The sequence below is a fragment of the Neopelma chrysocephalum genome, unplaced genomic scaffold, assembly GCF_003984885.1.
Source record: "Neopelma chrysocephalum unplaced genomic scaffold, ASM398488v2 Primary Assembly neopelma1_138, whole genome shotgun sequence".
In the NCBI taxonomy this organism is placed as follows: Eukaryota; Metazoa; Chordata; class Aves; order Passeriformes; family Pipridae; genus Neopelma; species Neopelma chrysocephalum.
This window is the reverse complement of record NW_020897800.1, coordinates 2,580,720-2,598,997: the sequence shown is the minus strand read 5'-3', so window position 1 is coordinate 2,598,997 and position 18,278 is coordinate 2,580,720. Positions and strand designations below refer to the sequence as shown.

The 18,278-nt window shown below is 43.8% G+C and overlaps 1 protein-coding gene across 2 annotated transcripts in view; it reads right to left on the bottom strand.

Annotated features, from left to right (window-relative positions):
- Positions 1–18,278, bottom strand: part of ARHGEF12 (Rho guanine nucleotide exchange factor 12) — a 73,775-nt gene that overhangs the window by 36,090 nt on the left and 19,407 nt on the right. Inside the window, exons 2-4 of one of the 2 annotated variants that reach the window (XM_027699438.1) lie at positions 4,976–4,999; positions 4,044–4,138; positions 2,394–2,450 (exon numbers count right to left, since the gene is read on the bottom strand). In XM_027699438.1, coding sequence (XP_027555239.1) covers positions 2,394–2,450; positions 4,044–4,138; positions 4,976–4,999 — 176 coding nt within the window. The remainder of the gene's footprint in view (positions 1–2,393; positions 2,451–4,043; positions 4,139–4,975; positions 5,000–18,278) is intronic. The other variant, XM_027699439.1, reaches the window with a different exon arrangement.

Here is an 18,278-nt window from a genome sequence, read left to right as displayed (position 1 = left end):
CCTGCTCATTCCCTCATTCCCTGCTCATTCCCTCACTTCCCTGCTCACTCCTTCATTTCCCTGCTCACTCCTTCATTTCCCTGCTCACTCCTTCATTTCCCTGCTCATTCCCTCCTTTCCTTGCTCATTCCTTCATTCCCTGCTTATTCCTTCATTTCCCTGCTCACTCCCTCACTTCCCTGCTCACTTCTTCATTTCCCTGCTCATTCCCTCATCTCCCTGCTCACTCCCTCATTCCCTGCTCATTCCCTCGTTCCCTGCTCACTCCCTCATTCCCTGCTCACTCCCTCGTTCCCTGCTCACTCCCTCATTCCCTGCTCATTCCTTCATCTCCCTGCTCATTCCCTCATTCCCTGCTCATTCCCTGGTTCCCTGCTGGCTCCCTGAGCAGGGCAGGAAGGATGACAAGCTGCAGCAAGCCAAGAGCCTCCCTGAGACAGGTTTCCAGCTCTGCTGGAGCAAATCAAGGCCCTCTCCAAACCTGTTTCCTGAGGAACACTCTCCCACCCCGAGGAACATCACTTTTGGGTTACTTTTCCTTAAAGGAAAACAAAAAAAAAAAGTGTTTGGGTTTAGATTTTTTTTTTGTTTTTATTTTTTATTGGATTTTTTGGAGGGTTACATTTCTTTTTTTGCTTTTATTTTTTACTGGATTTTTTGGGGGTAGATTTTTTTTTTTGCTTTTATTTTTTATTGTGGTTTTTTGTGGGTTACAGGTTGGTTTTATTTTTTATTGGATTTTTTGGGGGTGAGATTTTTTTTTTAATTGGATTTTTAGGAGTTAGATTTCTTTTTTTGTGTTTATTTTTCACTGGATTTTTTGGGAGTTAGATTTCTTTTTTTGCTTTTATTTTTTATTGGATTTTTTGGGGGTTAGATTTTTTTTTAATTTTTTATTGGATTTTTGGGAGTTAGATTTCTTTTTTTGCTCTTATTTTTTACTGGATTTTTTGAAGGTTAGATTTTTTTTTGCTTTTATTTTTTTATCAGATTTTTTTGTGGGTTAGTTTGATTTGCTTTTATTTTTAATTGGATTTTTGGGGGGTTCGTTTTTTTATTTTTTTTAATTGGATTTTTGGGAGTTAGATTTCTTTTTCTGCTTTTATTTTTTACTGGATTTTTGGGAAGTTTAGATTTTTTTTTTGCTTTTATTTTTTATTGGATTTTTTGGTGGTTAGATTTTTTTTTTCTTTTATTTTTCACCGGATTTTTTTTGTGGATTAGAAAGTTTTTCTGCTTTTATTTTTTATTGGGGTTTTTTTTGGTTCAGACTTTTTCTTTGCTATCGTTTTTCAGTGTTCCTCACAACCAGAGCCACGACAGCATCACTTTGCATTATTTTGGTGGTTTAAGAAGCTGGATCCCAGCCATGAACACCTGGCACTTTTATTCCAGTGGAATGATAAAAGCTGATACTTGGAAGAGTCATTGCAAGTGCCCAAAAGCCCACAGCAGGTTATGCAGCAGCAATTTTCTTAACAGATTAAAATCAGAAAAGTGTCACAGACTGTTTTAAACATGAAGAGGGGGAAAAAAGGAGAGGGAAAGAAAGGGAACCCATGGCTGGAGTCAGGACATGCACACTTGGGAACAGGAGATGCAGCAGCACTGGCCAGGTTCAGCCCGGCTCCAAGGGTCTTTACAAGCTGTAGGATCCAAAAAAACCCCATTAACTCGTGAAAACTTATTGCCTTCTAGTTTCTAACAGATATCTTTAGAGGCTGGAAACTGGACAAGTCGTTAAGTACAGCCAGGATGGGGTGGGGAGTGTCCCAGGCTGACAGATCTGGGGGGAGCTGAAGGAGCAAACGTGGTGCAGTGACAACACCCTGGTGTGTGGGGACACTGCCATCCCAAACCCTCTGTGAGATGCTATTTATTCCAGTGCACAAGCCCACACACAGCAGTGATACACAACCCAGGACTGCAAGGTCACTCACTCCCTCTGGAACAAAGAACGGGCAAGTTCAGATTCTTACATTTGTTTTACTTATTTACAGATACTCTGTGAAACATGGGAAGGAACTGAGTGGAGATAACCTACAAATAATGCAAAAAAGGACTGAATTGCTTGCTCTGACCTCCAAAGCCAGAGCAAGACAGGCTTTCCTACAACCACACAACCCTTCTGGGTGCCAACAGTGCCCCAAACCCCCTCCGGTGGCACGAGGTCTCGGGGGTGGGTATTCCAGAATATTCCAGGTGCCAGCTTGCCAGGTTAGTTTTCCAGCCACTACAAAACTAGAAGCTGAGACACTAAAGCAACACTTTGAGGCCAGTTTGGCCAGTCCCTGCTGCAGAGCCAACCATGCAGACCATGGGAAGGGTGGGAAAGCCTGGGATGCACAGACAGAAAGCAGGAGCTGCCCAGGGGTGAGGCTGCTGGAGCTTACCATATGTCTCGGATCTACTCTCCTCAGAACTAGACTTTGTCTTCTTGGAGGAGCTTTCTGCACGAGAGCCAGGAGAGAAGGAGAGAGAGATATAGAAAATATGGAGACCAAACATGAGAAAACAAAACAAAAAAAAATCCGTGAAAAAAAACAAAAACAAAAACGCACAGACTGATTTATTGGGTTAAATCGTGCAAAACACACAAATAAGATGGGAACAAAACACAGGTGGAACACTTGGAATAAGGGGTGAATAATGAAGGTACAGGTAACACCACACAGAATCTTGTTATAGAATTTAAGACACAATAAAAGATGTTTTTCTGCAATAACTACAGGAAGGATTCTGGATAAAAACAGTCCAAGCACAGAAGCTCTGGTATTGTTTAGCTCCAAAATACGTAATCAATACAGGCACAGCAATCCTGAATTCACCCCTTAAAAAGAACATCCTTTTCTGAAGGCTGCAGTGCAGGTTCATCTGACCAGACCAGGGCACAAGCACCATAACAGTGGAGCCAGGTGACAGCTCTCAAAATTGGAGTGACTTTCATCAAATTAAGATTAGAGGATTCCTGAAGTTTGTTTCTGAAGAAAATAAATTCCTTCTCCTTCAGAACCCAGACCTCCCCCAACCTGAAATAATTTTACATTACCCACTTCCAAGGACAAAGGAAAAGAAGACAAAGCACTAATTCAGGTTTTCTCCCTTCCAGGATTTTTTAACTGGCATTTAAAGCCCATTTTCATTTTATTTTGTGCACGCTGGGAAGGAGTCAGGCAGCCAGTGACAGAAACCATTAACAGCCTGGTTTATAAACATCAGCTTCAAATGTCTTGTGCAAAAAAAAAACAACCCACATCCTACAAGTTGTACCATTCAAGTCTCCTGCCTTCCCCTTCCACCAGCCCCAGGGACAGCACAATGCACAGACATGACAAATTCACATTGCAAGGGGCCAGGAGGCTCAGACAAGAGCCTGTCATGCATTTAATGAACACACACAGAGTCACTGGGTTAGGGTTTCAGGGAGAGGGAAGAATCCCTCATTTCCCAGACAGTTGTGGACAAGCTGCCCAAATTGACCCTAATTTAGCCCCTGGGAAGGTTAAAAAAAAAAAATAGCGGAGCACATCCTTTTAAAAGAGATGTTGCTCTTAAAATGCAGCACGTTGGAAAGAACAAACTCACTTTGCAAGGGACAGAGAGGGATCAAAATCCACTAAGGCCCAAAAGAACGAAACAAAACCCCCAAAACTTAAAACCCAAACAAGGGAACCCAGCCCTGGCTGAGCCTACAACACCCCCAGTGTGACACTTAACTAAATCACAGCTAATTACAGCATTAATCCTGAAAGTTCAGGCTGACTTTTCTGAAAAGGTACGAGTTCCAATTGTTCACTGAGCAGCTCTAATCATTTACTGCCACCCCAGCCCAGGTTTATCATTTATTAGATGTGCCTGTTCAAAAGCAACACCCCCAAAAAAAGCACAACCCAGCTCTGAAAACCCCATTTGCTGGGGCATTAAAATAAGCTTTTAAACCTCAAATAGTTTTTAAACCTCAAATAGTTTTTAAACCTGATTTCCCACAGTGCTTTTCAGGTGGAAATGTGGGTTTTCACTTGGGGTTTTTCTTAGGACTGTACCTGTGGGATCGAAGTCGTGGGTGCTGCTGCAGCGCTCGACCTTCTGCTTCTTGTCAGCTGGAGACTCTCTGCTCAAAATGCTGCCGTGTCTGGGTCAGGGGAAAAAGAAAAAAAAAGCACAAATCCTCACCAGCAGAGCACAGAGGAGCTGCTGGGGCTCCCAGAAATAACCTGAGCCGCTCACGGGAAAATCAAGATTGAAACACAGGCGTTAAATTCGCTTAAAAAATTCATTCCCAGGCTGAACTCAAGTGGGAAAATGATCTCCCTCAGAGGCTTCGGGAGCGTATCCAAGGTTCTAGAAACAGCCCTGCTAACCTTCAGAATTAGTAACAGCAAGTGCATTCTCTTTATCGCTCAGTTTGAAAAGTAAAATAAAAATGAGGCTACAAAAAAGAGATAAAACCTCCTGCAATCTGAACTCTGCCTCCTCCCCAGCAAACCTTCAATATCTTTGCACGCAAAAATTAAAGATTTAGAATATTCCCCCCCTCCCAGTAGATCATGTACCAACTCAAGTGTCCCTTTACCATCTCAAATCCCAGGTAAGATGAGCCTGCAGCGATGTGACAGAATGCAAATGTAACACTATGCCATGCACCTTAAGTTCACCACCAACTATCTTTTTGGCACCTTGTCCCCATCTGGACATTTAATTTCCTCACATCTGCAATGGGTACTGTGGTCTGGGTCAGCCCACATCTTTATTTTTCCTTTTAAAAGCCTCCCTCACTCAAAAACTTTATTTTTCCTTTTAAAAGCCTCCCTCACTCAAAAACTTTATTTTTCCTTTTAAAAGCCTCCCTCGCTCAAAAACGCTGCAGCATAAGTTGCAATGAAGAGAAAAAGTCAAATTTCAGGAACTCAATAAACATAAAAACTCAAATGTCAAGAACTCAATAAAGATAAAAAGTCAAATTTCAGGAACTCACCTCGTAGGTTTTTTGAGAGGAAACCTGAAAAGAAGAAAAGAGCACAAGTTTAATGAACTTTTGTTTCTCAGTATTATCCTTCAGACCAACACTAATGCTTAAATATGAAGTTATTTTACACTTCTGTGATACCACCACAAGAAAACCCATCTTTTTTTCTTTTTTCTTCAGCCAATTATTAGTCCATTTAGAGCTGATTCAGTTAAGTAAAGATATGTTTAAGGTTTCAAACAGAATTAAGAACAGTCTGCTCTCAAATCCAGCAGCTCTTTTGTCCTCATTACACATCTTCCTCTCATAACAGTTAATTCCCTACACTAAAAATTAACATTCCTTCATTTTTTTGCCCTAATAAAGGTCCAAACTAACCGAAAACTCTCCTTCCCAGTAACACAGCTTGTGTTGAAATTTAACACCTCTATTGTCACGAAACTCTATGAACTTGCCATCCTTGAGACAAGTGCAAGAGAGTGAAGTTAACCTGAAATTACATCAACTATTCCACATGTTATTATATATACAGACAACAAAAGCAACAAACCCACAGCAACAAGGTGTATATGTATTTTTAAGTAAGGGAAACATGGGACTTGTGAAATCAGGGGTTTTTTCCCTTGAATTACTGCAGAAAACAAGATTTAGACAGAACAAGGTGTTTGTCATCCAGCTCGAGGCACCAACTTCTACTTTCACAAAGCAGAATTATTTATTTCTCAGAACTTGTAATAAAGTTTAACTCCATTCCTTCTTGTTTAATATTTTTAGGTCCTTCAGCTACAAAGCAATATATACATTAAGAGCTGTGTGTGAATATATAAAAACCCAGTAAGTCACTTTTTGTTCTAAATGAAGACCTACAGATGTTTTATAGCTGATAATTTCCATCTATACATATATAATAGTTATTCTTAATGCATTCTCCTATTTATAAAGGTTTTCCAAGTGCTGGGGTGAGGGTTAGAGAGAGGAGATTCAAGACAATACAATTTCAATACCACAAAGGTTACCAGGGCAATAAATGACAATTTTTTAAATTATTATTATTTTTTTAAGTTTCGCTTAATTTAAACAGATCAAATGGGTCAAGACCAACAGTCCCATGGTATTAAAAAAGACAACATGAGGGCAGGACAGCCCCAAGGACACCAGCTCCAAACTCAGACTGAGCTGAAAAGGTTGGGAGCTGCTCCAGCTCCCTCCTCATTACCTGAAAAACATAACTGGCTGCACAGAAGTGCTCAGCTTAATCCCTCTCTTGGAATAATAGCTGTGCCATTAAGTGTGGATCCACCCAAAACTCTGGCCAGCTCCCACATGCCAATCCCCTGTGCAAACATGCACTAATATGGCAACTCTGAAGCGAGCAGCTGATGACACATTAGGCAAGTGAAATTAAAATGTTGTCTGTCTGTTCCTGAAAATAATTACACACAGCAAGACACTCGCCATCTCTCAGATAACAGCAGCAAAATTGGTGCAACTGCAAGAGCAGCTTCCAAATTAAGGGGGTAGGTGGGGCCTGCATTGCATAACCCATGGGCAAAGCAGCAGTTTGAGGAGTTAATTAATTGAAGACAAGTGATGGTCCTCTTTCCTCCTGCCCCACAAAAAGCTCTATTTTAATCTTAGAAGTCTGGGAAATCCACTCTAAATCAAATCAAGCCTCTCCTCACTCTGCTCTACCTGCAAAGCTAGATGTCTTTAGCATCCAGTCCTTCATTTACAAATTTTGGCCAGTAAAGAACAATTTTGTGCAAGGCAGACAGCTTGGATCCCATAGAAAGAAAACAGAAGTCATCTCAGGCCAATCCAGCCCTGCCTGCACAGTCAACAGATACAGCAGCAATCAAGTTTTTCATTGAAAAGCAGAAAAGATAAAACCAGAAAAATAAGGAGTCCAGGCAAAGGCAGCAGAAGATGCTTAAGATGAATTCCACCACGTTTTTTTTATCTAACGCTTTTGAACTCTGGAGCTGCATTAAAAAAATCCTAATGCTACAACCCAAATATTTCAATGGAGCATTTAAGTGACAGCCCCTGATCCCCACAGTGTTTCTTATCAGCCCCCAGAGCTGCAGGCTCTGCTCCTGCAGCAACACAGGATCCCAGGAAGCACAAAGTGAGTTCACTGCTGCTTCAGAGCCATTCGTTATCTGCTCAAGGATGAAACACAAATATTCTATTTTAGAGGTCTAGAAGTTGGGTAGAACTTTTCTGTCGGGCCAGTGGTATTAACTGGGGCAGGAAGGATGTTGCAAGGTATTTTGGCAGCAATAGTTGTGAATCTGCAGTTATTCTGTAGTCATGTCTAGGGTTGGTTAAAGTTGGTGGATGGTCTGAAGGAATTGCAGCAAGTCATTTTGTGCTATAGTGTCTTTTACCTCAAAGTTGAAGGTTTTAGGGATGATCTTTCATTGTGTAATTCTCTTTCTATCGGAGATTCCATTGTTGGTCCTGTTGAACTTCTTCTGTAACGTTTTACAGTCTCTATTTCTTGATAATATCAGTTAGAGCAACTCTAACCAGGTTTAATTCAGCCTCTTAGGCAGTTGTGACTTACAGGCAGCTATTTTGCACTTTTGTTGATATTATGCACGCTGTTCTGTGATATCAAAATATTTTGAGAATGTTTGAATGCAATAATTAACAAATATGGGGATGTTGAAGGTTCTATACTCGTTATTTGAACACATCATGATTCGGCTTCACCAACGAAGATTTGGGGATTTGAATAACATTGTTACAATAATTGCATGTATGTGGATGTGTTTGAGAAACCAGTAACTTTAACAACTAATCAATTATTTAGGAAGGAACCCTGAAGTTGTTGAACATAAAATGGGAGCTGAAATTATTGGAGCTTTTCCCGTTGCTTTGACGTTACCAGTGAACAAGTTCCTGAGGAGTGGCAGCCAAAACCCTCCTGTTCCTAACCCAAAACTGTGCTCACAGCTGGGCAGCACAAGAGGTCAGGAGCCAGCTGGCCCTGGAGGATCCCAGTGTCCTGGGAAGAGCCCCCAGCCCGGGCCCTGGGGCCGTGTCCCCCCATCCCACGCGGCCGCCGAGCGCGCCGGGAGCAGCTCCGGGAAGCTCTGGAGCCCCTTGGCCTCCTGCCAGCTTCCTGCCTTTCTTTCTCCTCCAGAGCAGGGAGGGAGGCAGGGACACGGTGGAGAAGCAGGGCAGGCAGCAGATCAACCCAGGCTGGGTGAGGTCCAGGCTCTGCCCTGCACTTGCTTGGCTTCCCGGGTATCCCCTAAAACCAGCGGGGTAGGAAGGGGATGGGCTTTATCCAGCCAGGCTGGAGGAGAAGCTCCCCAACCGCCCCCTGGAAAAACTCCTCTCCAGGACCTGAAATCATTCCTGGGCACTGAGTTATGAAATCACAGAAACTGGAGGTGGAAGAGTCAGCTGAGCTGAGGCTGCAACGCTGATTCAAGGTCCTTGCTGGGCACACTCGGTGCAACATTCCTCCTCTTTTCCCACTTTCCTGCCTGAACACCACCTGGAATTCCTTGATTTGCTGAAGACATCCCTCATTTCCATCCCTCATTTCCATCCCTCATTTCCCAAACGCTGTGTCACTGCAGCAAAAAGCGGAGGGGATAAAACACAATCAGAGAACACAGAGCAGCTCCCACGAGCTCACCCAGCAACAATTTGTGTTTCAGCACCACTTATCTTCCCTTGGAAATATGATTAAGCTTGAAAGCAACACTGAAAATCCCCTCAGTGTGTTAAGAGTGTTCAGCAGCACATATTACATATTTAATGCACTTCACCTCCTACTGTAAACAGCAGGGCAGAGCAGGGTGGGGTTAAACAGCTGGAGACTTAATTCCAAATGGAGCTGGCAAGTTTAGGCTCCACGATAAAAAAACCCTGTAGACATTTTGTCTGATAACTGATGAACATCAGCACATTTTCAAACAAGTTGTTCCACTCTCCCAAATACCGGCAACAATTAAAAGCCAAGTCACATTTTGGGTTGTTTTTTTTTTTTTTTTTCAAACACTGGGTCAAATAATTTAAGCCATTTAAACGCAGCAAATTACTAAAAGTATGTCTTCTTAGTCACGGTGCATTAGGAAAATCTATTTACTGTAAAGCCAAGTGAGGAAAATACACCTAACAAGTAGTAACACAGTGGATTAAAAGTTATACTTCATGTTAGCTCACACACACACAGGCCTAATAACCACCTTGAAGCCAAGCAGAAAAAGATAGTTTTAAGACCCAATGTGTCAAAACACACCAGAGCAGGAAGGATTCCCAGCTTCCAACAGTACAAAGCATTCCATTCTAGCCCGGGAGGTTGAAAATATAGCTGACCATAAATAGCACAGCATCCAGATAACCATGTTGGGGTTTTTTCCTCCCCCTACTAAAATATTACCAGAATTCAAGTATCTGCTATCTGGAAAGCTGATCAAAGAGAAAAATATTTAGATTCAGGCAAGGGCCTCAACCTTGGAAATATTTATTCATGTGCCTAACTTTAGTCCCATTTCCTTCAGCAGGACTGCTCACATGCCTGAAATGAAGCTCGTGTGTGTTTGCAAGTAGAAATTACTACAACTTGTGCCCAGATGAGTAAGAAATATTGTGAAACCCATCCAGAGGAGAACAGCCAGAAACTGCTTGCTTGACAGAACTAATCTTTAATTAGGAGATGAACGGTTGCAATGGAAGCTTCTTCACTGCTTTATTAGTTTCATTTAAATAAGATGTTGCTTGTTACAGAAAAACCCTCTAAGTGAACTCTAAATTTGAAAGAAAAGCAGCAAACACACCTGATCAAGCCAAACTTGGGAGAGATGAGATGTAGGACAGGTTTGTTACAGGTTTTTACATATTTAGAAAGAGAAGCCCCCCCCAATAAAAAGACCAAACTTCTAATTAAAATGACCTCATCCTATTCCAGGAGGTTTCCACCAAGTCATCAGTCAATGAGAAGCCTTTGGCCAGCACCAGCTCCATGGATTTCTGTGGAAAAGTGAATTTAACTGGCAGAATTCCAGAATACAATCTGAATACAATCAGAATCCCAGAATGGTCTGGGTTGGAAGGGACCCTAAAGCTCATCTTATTCCACGCCCTGCCATGGGCAAGGACACCTTCCACTATCCCAGGTTGCTCCAAGATTCATCCAGCCTGACCTGGAACACTTCCAGCAGTGGGTGTTCAAGACTTCTGGAAGTCTGAGCTGGATAGTTCATGTGCAACCAAACAGCTCCTGGAAAACTCCAGCCCTGTTCTTGAGTGACAGTCACAAATCACTGAACAATTCCATGACTCATCTGGTACCTATTAAACTTCATTTTCAACACCCTGCACCGACAGCACTCAAGAGAAAAGCTCCATCTGCCTAAATCTCGTAGGTTTAAGTGCCCTGAAAGTACAGTAAACATGGATGTTTCCAACACTGTTCTGCAGATAATTCCCATAATTTCATCTTGAAAGACACAGAATGAAAGAAAAACAAGGAAGGGAGTCTGTTTTCCCAGCTTGCAGATCCACCAGGGCAGCTTTTTGCAGGGTTTAAAAGCCCTGAGAAAGGTACTGTGGGAGAGTGGGGACACGACCTGGACTAAAGCAGCCCCAGAGTGACCTTAACGTGGAGCTAAGGGCACTTTTCTGTCCCAACAAAAAGGGGGAACCTGCTCTGCACAGGGCAGTGGGTGAACCAAAGGACCTGAGGAGGAGAGAACAGACAGCAGATCCAGGGAAACACGGATGCAGCAAGTGGGAAACTACTGGCAACGAGGGCAAACACAGACAGCACTTCCCTGTAATTGCCTGTGCTGCCCACAAACTCCAGCTGGAACCACATCAGCCAGGCTGGGAGAGCACTGATCCAACACATCCAGTCCATTCAGCTCGGCATTAAACCACTTAAAGAGCAGCTTTATGCCCTGTCATCTTTTCCCTGTATCAAAGTACAGAAGCTCAGGAAACCACAAGGTTTTTTTTCCTCAAAAAAAAAAAAACAACACCCAACTTGCTGCAGACTGATGGCAACAGGCTGGACACAAGGTGCAGGGAAACTCCAGGGACTCAAACAGGGAGGATTCCTGGGAGCTGGCAGAGCCCACGGACAGATCCTTAGGGACTCAAGGCAAGTGCACAAGGAGGCAAAAGGGAGCTGGGCATTAAAATTTCCATGTTATTTTTGTAGGAGTCCAAGGCAGCAACCCCAGCTGACGCAATGACTCATGGAGGAATCGTTCCTGGCATTATTAGCTTTTGATTGCTGACAGCTCCAGGAACAGGCCTGGTCGCTGCCTTCGGAGAAGGAACCCAGGAAATTCAGGGAAGTGACTGGAGAGCCCATATAGCCAAGGTTGTCTCCCCCTCTAAACATTCCCAGCAGCCTCAGTGTGGGATGTGCACTAATAAACCACCAGCAAATACCTCCCACTCAATGTTAAGATTGTTTTTCAGGCCACAAATGTCTCTCTCCACAAGCAGAACGTGCTCTCCAATTTTCCTTTAAGAGGGAAAATGCAGAGTAGCCAATGCAGCCCATCCCCACACTTCCTGATGGATCAGCAGATGGATCAATGCAAGGGACTGGTGCTATGGCAACCAATGTGCTGAGCTAAGGACTTAAACTGGGTTAAGATAAATTTGATAAAAATCAAAGTCTGGAAGGCTGGCAAGTCCCTGTTGGGCTGTAAGATGGGAATGTCAGGGCTCCAAGAGGAAGGTTTTTCTACAGGGAAAGCATTCCAGTGGTGCTAGTTAGAGCACCCACAGGATGTTTCCTCTTTGAGCTTTAAAAAATTAAATATCTCTATACAGAGTTCTCTTTCACTCCTGCTGTTAACCAGAGTTTTATTCTGGGTGAAGGTTTCATCAAGAGGGGTGAAGAGAAGGCAGGATGAGAAGGGAGAAAAAAAAACAGCTTAAAACTATGAAAGAAAAACAGAATGCAAAGATAAGTCTTCACCATAAAATGAGTAACAAGACCACGGAGATTTGCCTCCTGCTGATATTTCCTGATATGGAATTTCCTGATGACACAGGTAGCATGTCCTGTAAAAATGACAAGGAGGGTGCTTTGAGTTTACTCCAGCCAGCTGTAGTTCCTTCCTTAGCACCCCTCCTGTAAAAAATCTGAGCTGGGAAAGGTTTCTATTTCACCATCAACAGCAACACTCAGAAAGGGCAGAAGAAAAGCATCTCCAGAGAAGTTTCCTCCACAGTTCACTCATTCACTCCCGGCCCAAGCAAGTGCCTCAGCTATTTTTCCATGACACAAGCACTTGGATTTTTCCAAGAGCTGATGTCAGGGCTTTTCATGGAGAAAGAACTGCATTTACAGGGCAGGCAAGGAAGGAGGGCTTCCCCAGCAGCCATTCTCAATGTGGCCTTTGTGCTGCTCTGCTGCTCAAGCCAGGACCCTGCAAGAACTTTTAGTCCCCGCAGAAACTCTATAAAGGGGAGGGGACAGGGACATTTCCAGCAGCCAGGGCTGTTCTTCCACCCCTGACTGACTTCCAAGGCTCAGAAGCATCAGCTTTCCTTCTCCAGGCCCTGAAGTTACAGCCTGGTAAGACAAGGCCACTTATTGTTTGATATCTCTGCAGCAGGGTGGGAGCAGCCAAACAAATGAAAACGGGGAGGGGGCACTGGAGAGAACATAAATAAACCATGTCTGCTTAATGCTGCCTTTAGATTCAGCCTAAAAGCAAGAGTTGAGTAACAGGGATGAGGTTTGGCCACAGAGCAGGTACAAACTCTGCTCAGGAACTTGTGGAGAGCAGAGGCTGCCAAATCCCAGGTGATTTCCTACTGCTTTCCTGACACAAATTACTGAATCTCTCAGTTTCCACCTCTGGGGAAAGAAAATTGCAATGGAAAAAAATTGAATTAAACACCAGAAATACTGAAAATGCCCAAGTATTATTCTCTAATGCCATCACATCAGAAATTTATGCAAAACCCAGCAGAGAAGAAATGTCCATGACTTGTTCCTTTCCTGCAGGATTTTACTGCGTGACCCATTTAACAGAAGTGACCAGGTACAGCAGAAAGGTCAGGCTTGTGATTTCAGAAGTTATGACCCAGTTTCTCCCTTATTTATTTATTTTGAAGCACGCCATAGACAAATATTCCCAGGCCTAGAGAGCTCAAGCTTCCCTGAAGCAAGAAAAGGCAGCTGAAAGATGCAGTTTGGCTTTACTAGAAGAGCCCTAAAATAGCCCTTTTCTCCACGTTTTCATCTCATCTTTGCATCCCTTTTTGAAGGAGAGGGGGGGAAAGGGGTTGAACACGTCTGTTGTGATTCTTTCCTCCAGAAAGAAATCTGAAAATCACTTTAAACCCCTCTGCCTGCAGACTGGGAGAAGCAAATCGAGCACCGAGGGCTTCTTGCACACAGACAGGGCGTGGAGCCCAAATTAACCTGCCTCCCTAAACTGGAGCTAATTACGGGGAAATGAAATGTTTGCTTGGCTTGCCAATAATTGCAATTCCGAGCTGGCTCAGTGGCAGCAGCTCCCTCCCCACCAGCAACTCCTCCTACACGGCGTCTGGAACAGCTTTCCAGTGAAATGCTCAAAAAAAAGAATAAAAAAAAAATCAAAAAAAAAATCAAAGCAACAAGACAATTTTCTTCTCCTTAAGCCAGCCATGGAAAGCTCAAGCCACGGGATTTGCTTTCACCTGACACACACACACACACACAGGGCTGGGGATCACTCGTGTTGCCCCAGCGTGTCGAGCAGTTCTTGCATTTCATTAGGCACAAAGCCTAGTTCCTTATTAATGCCATACCCAGCTTGTGGTTGTTATGAACCAGCAGCAAGACTGGTGGGGAAACAGTCCTTAAAAACAGCAAAAGACAGCAATTAGAAAGGGAGGAGGGGAAAAAAACACACACACACACAGAGCGCACGTAATGCAACTGGAAATGTAGCTTTCAAAACAGTTTAATGCTCACTCCAATTAGGCAGTTTTAAGTTTTGCAAATATATGTACAAGGTTCAGAGGCACATTTGAATATTTGGCCCAGAGTTCACATTTCTGGTGAGTAAGTGAGTGAGTTACAGTTGCCTGGCTGGGGAACACCACACCTCTGTGGCTTGGAATCGGCACCAGTGGCTCAGGTGCTGCACAGCAGTGAGGAAAAAACCTGCATATTTTAAAGAAGCAACAAGGCCAAGCTGCTGTTCTGCTCCTAAGCATTATGAACTTGTGTGTGATTTAACATCTCACTGGTCACCGAGGTGATCAGAGGGATGGAGCAGCTCTGCTGGGAGGAAAACCTAAAAGAATTGGGATTTTTCAGCCGGCAGAAGAGAAGCTTTGGGGTGACCTAAATGTGGCATTTCAGCACCTGAAAGGAGCCTGCAAGAAAGATGGAGAGGGACTGTTTACAAAGGCCTGGAGTGCAAGGACAAGGGGGAATAGTTTTAACTGCAAGAGTTTAGATTTAGATATTAGGAAAGAACTCTTTCAGTTAAAACCAGCCCAAGCTGTGGCTGCCCCATCCCTGGAAGTGTCCAAGGCCAGGTTGGACAACCTGGGACAGTGGAAGGTGTCCCTGCCCGTGGCAGGGGGTGGAATGAGATGACCTTTCAAGTCCATACCATGATTTACCTTCATACAGGTGTAACCACAACTTGAGAACACCAGGAAGAGTTCACAGCTCAGCAACATTTTAACCAAAGGATTTCTACATTCCCAAGGTATTCTCAGTTTGCCTGACCTACTGTTCCACACAAGGTTTCATTAAGTGACTCCTATGATAAAGAAGGTCAGCAGGCACCTTGTCTTAATTTAGATTTTCCTTCAATCCTCTTGTTAGCTTGTTTTAAAGGTTAATGTGCATTTACTGCTCCGGAAATGTAATTCCACCACTCAGCCCCAAGACTTGCCTGCTCATCAGAACTGGTTTATGAGTTCAAAGCTAAGCAGACACTCAACCAAAAAGCATTTTCAGCCCTGCCTCCTCCAGCCATGAACCTTTGGCCAAATTACACCCGTCCTGCATGGGATGTGCAGACAACATCCACCCTCATGACCTCTGCAGAGCTTCTAAATATCTCCCAGCTGCAATAAACTAATTTACAGCTAATATGTCTCAAACCACCCAAAGGCAAAGCGCTCCCAGAGGCTTAATTTACACCAGGGGGGAAAAAAAAATTGGATCCACAGTTTTACAAAGGAAAGCTGCAGCATGGAGAGGACCAAGGAATCATGACCACAGTGTTGCTCAACCTGTACAGTGTGTTCTTAGTCCTTCCCAGCTTCCAAGCCAGCTAATTCTGATTCAGATTTTAAAAGCATCCACGATGGAAAGTTTCTCAACCATACATTTCAGTTGGAAAGAATTCACAAAAAAAGAAAAGGTGATGTCAGCTGAGCTGTAAGGAGATTAGTGTTATATATTAGAGTTGAAGCTATCTTAGTTGTTTACGTGGCCTAAGAAAAATCAGGAGCTTTCTGGGATATGCAAACCTATTATTTCACCCCTCAAAAGGCAGGTCTTGCCCATGAAACACAAGAGGAAAGATGCACACAGCACACATTGCAGGAGGAGTGAAAAAAAATGTGCACACAGGCATCCGTGGCATGCTTTGCTCCTTCCCATTTCATCTTCCCTTCATCTAAATTACAGGAGAAATCCAGAAGGAACCACTGCAAAGGGCTGGAGCAGAACACACAGGCTGAGGATTTCCCAGCCACATCAAGCCCTGCTCCTTCCACTGTAAAATGGAAGATAAAAAACCCAGGAGTGAAGCTACTTGTAAAATGGCTCAAGATCCTGAGAACAGCGTGTGAGTCAAACACAGAGCTATTAATAGGCCTCAGAATGTGTTTGTATTAGTGTTTTCCTCTTGGGTCTCTTAAAATAAATAAAAATACAAGCAAAGAAAAGGAAAAAAAAAAACACACAACCCCATAACATTTATCAGGAAACCCACCAGCTCCTAAGAGGTGATGGCAGCAAATTCTCCAGCCCATGCCAGAGAGAACCAAGCTCTCAGAAATATCAATAACAGATTGAAGTTGTGGCCCCACTGGGTTCACTGACACCAGTTCTTGGTGCCTCCCCCTCAGCCAGGCAAGGATGCTGAGAATTGCCAACCCTCACTGACTGTATTTGTAAATATCTCTATAAAAAACACACCCCCCCCCAGCATCTCCCAGCTCTTCTACATCAAATTCTGGCAGCCATAAATCAGCACAAACTATTGCAAATGGAGAGGAGGCTCTCAGTGCTCATCTGATGAGTGTCACTGTATCAACACTCTCAATTCTGCACCAACAGCACTGTCCACACCATCACTGTGACTGTTACTATCCCCCACTGAGGTAGTTTGCTTTGTTTTTTAGAACATTTTACAATAACATTTAAAAAATAATTATATATATATATATATATAAGATCAATTAAAACTGCCTTCAGAAAAAACACACTCCAAGATGGTTTGGAACACTGATAGCTAATTTAACATGAACATGCATAAAATATCAGCTTAGCAAAAAATCACATCCCCTTCCACTGCAAGAGCTGGGGAGAAGGGTCTGCTAACACACTGGTACAGAATTCAGCATTGGGAAAGGGAAAGGAGGGAGTGCTGCCAGCATCTACATCTAAAAGCATCTTTCCTAGCTGTCAAAACCTTTGTTCTTGAGCTGACACACCGAGGCACAGATTTTTCCCCAGCAAACACATTAAATTAGCCATTTTCACAATGGAAACACAAAGGAGTAACTATTAAAAAAAGGGAAAGGGGGAAAAAAAAAAAAAAAAGAGACAAACCTCCCCTCCCACCCTTTTTCCAGGAGATATTAAAGGAAAAATTCTTTCTCCTCTGCATTCAGAGAAGCTGTTTTCCCATCTTTCAATATATTCAGCATCACAGAACAGGAACAAAGGCTCTCACATTATTACCTGTTTCACACGACCAAGTCAGCTGAGCAGGGAGATCCCACAGGCCCATTCCCAGGGGGAGCACGCTGAGCCCAAGCCCTCTCCAAGGAGCTCCAGCTGCCCCTCCTGGAAGCTTTCTGGGTGGTTTTTTTACGCTTTCCCGATGTCCTCGGGAGGCATCTGCCTGATTGTTCCACTGACCACTCGAGGGGAGGGAAGAAAACTCCACCTCTTCTCTCCCACCTCCTCCCAGGCACCATCAGCCCAGCACGGGGGGGAGCAGCATCCACAGGCTCCAGGCAACCAGGACACGGGTTTTAAAAATTTACCATTTCCAGCTGTCCTGGGGGGGCAGAATAACATCTCTCTCTATATATATATTTATGTATATGCAATAGGTGGATGTGTGTGCTGTGTGCATCTCTACCCATGCACATAAACCTCCACATATACATAAATATATGTGCCTGCACGGCATTAAATCCCAAACACCGACCCAAGAAACCGCATCACGAGGCTCCGGGAAACAAAGCCTTGGCAGGGGGCACCGAGGTTTGTTGCTTTTTTTTTTTCCCTTCAATCCACTTCCAGCCTTTTCCCAGGGTCAGGCTGTGCCACGGAGCATATTTTGGTTTTCCGGGTGCGTGGAGTGGCACCTGGAGAGCAGCAGCAGCGGGAAAACGGAGCCTCTGGAGGGATCAGGGACACAGGGAAGAGGGTGAGGATGGAAGCACATCCCTCTCTATCACCCAGCTGAAGGAACTGGGAGGTCAGAGCAGGAGCTTGGCGCTGTTGGAGTGGTCAAGCCCTGGGCAGGAAGGACTGGAGGGTGAAGGGGCTGTTTTCTTTTTCTGCCCCAATAACCTAATTAAGTTCGGGAGCGCTGCTGGCGGGGGAGAAATTTCTTCACGCTACACTGTCTGTTTGTGTTTGATTAATGTAAATCTTCCCAGGGCTCCACAGCCCCAGGCAGTGGCTCTCCATTAACAAGCAGCCAAAGTGCCACGTACTGAGAGGGGAGAGGGAAACCAAAGATCTCTTCTTATTTTACCCTTTGCCATAAAATCAGGCAACTTCACCCAAAACAGAGCAAGAAACGAGATAGAAGCTTCCATTCCTGAATCTTCTCCATTAACAAGCAGCCAAAGTGCCACGTACTGAGAGAGGAGAGGGAAACCAAAGATCTCTTCTTATTTTACCCTTTGCCATAATACCAGGCAACTTCACCCAAAATTATCAGCAAGATAGAAGTTTCCATTCCTGAATCTTCTCCATTAACAAGCAGCCAAAGTGTCACGTACTGGGAGGGCAGAGGGAAACCAAAGGTCTCTTATTTTACCCTTTGCCATAAAACCAGGCAACTTCACCCAAAACAGAGCAAGAAACAAGACAGAAGCTTCCATTCCTGAATCTGCTCCA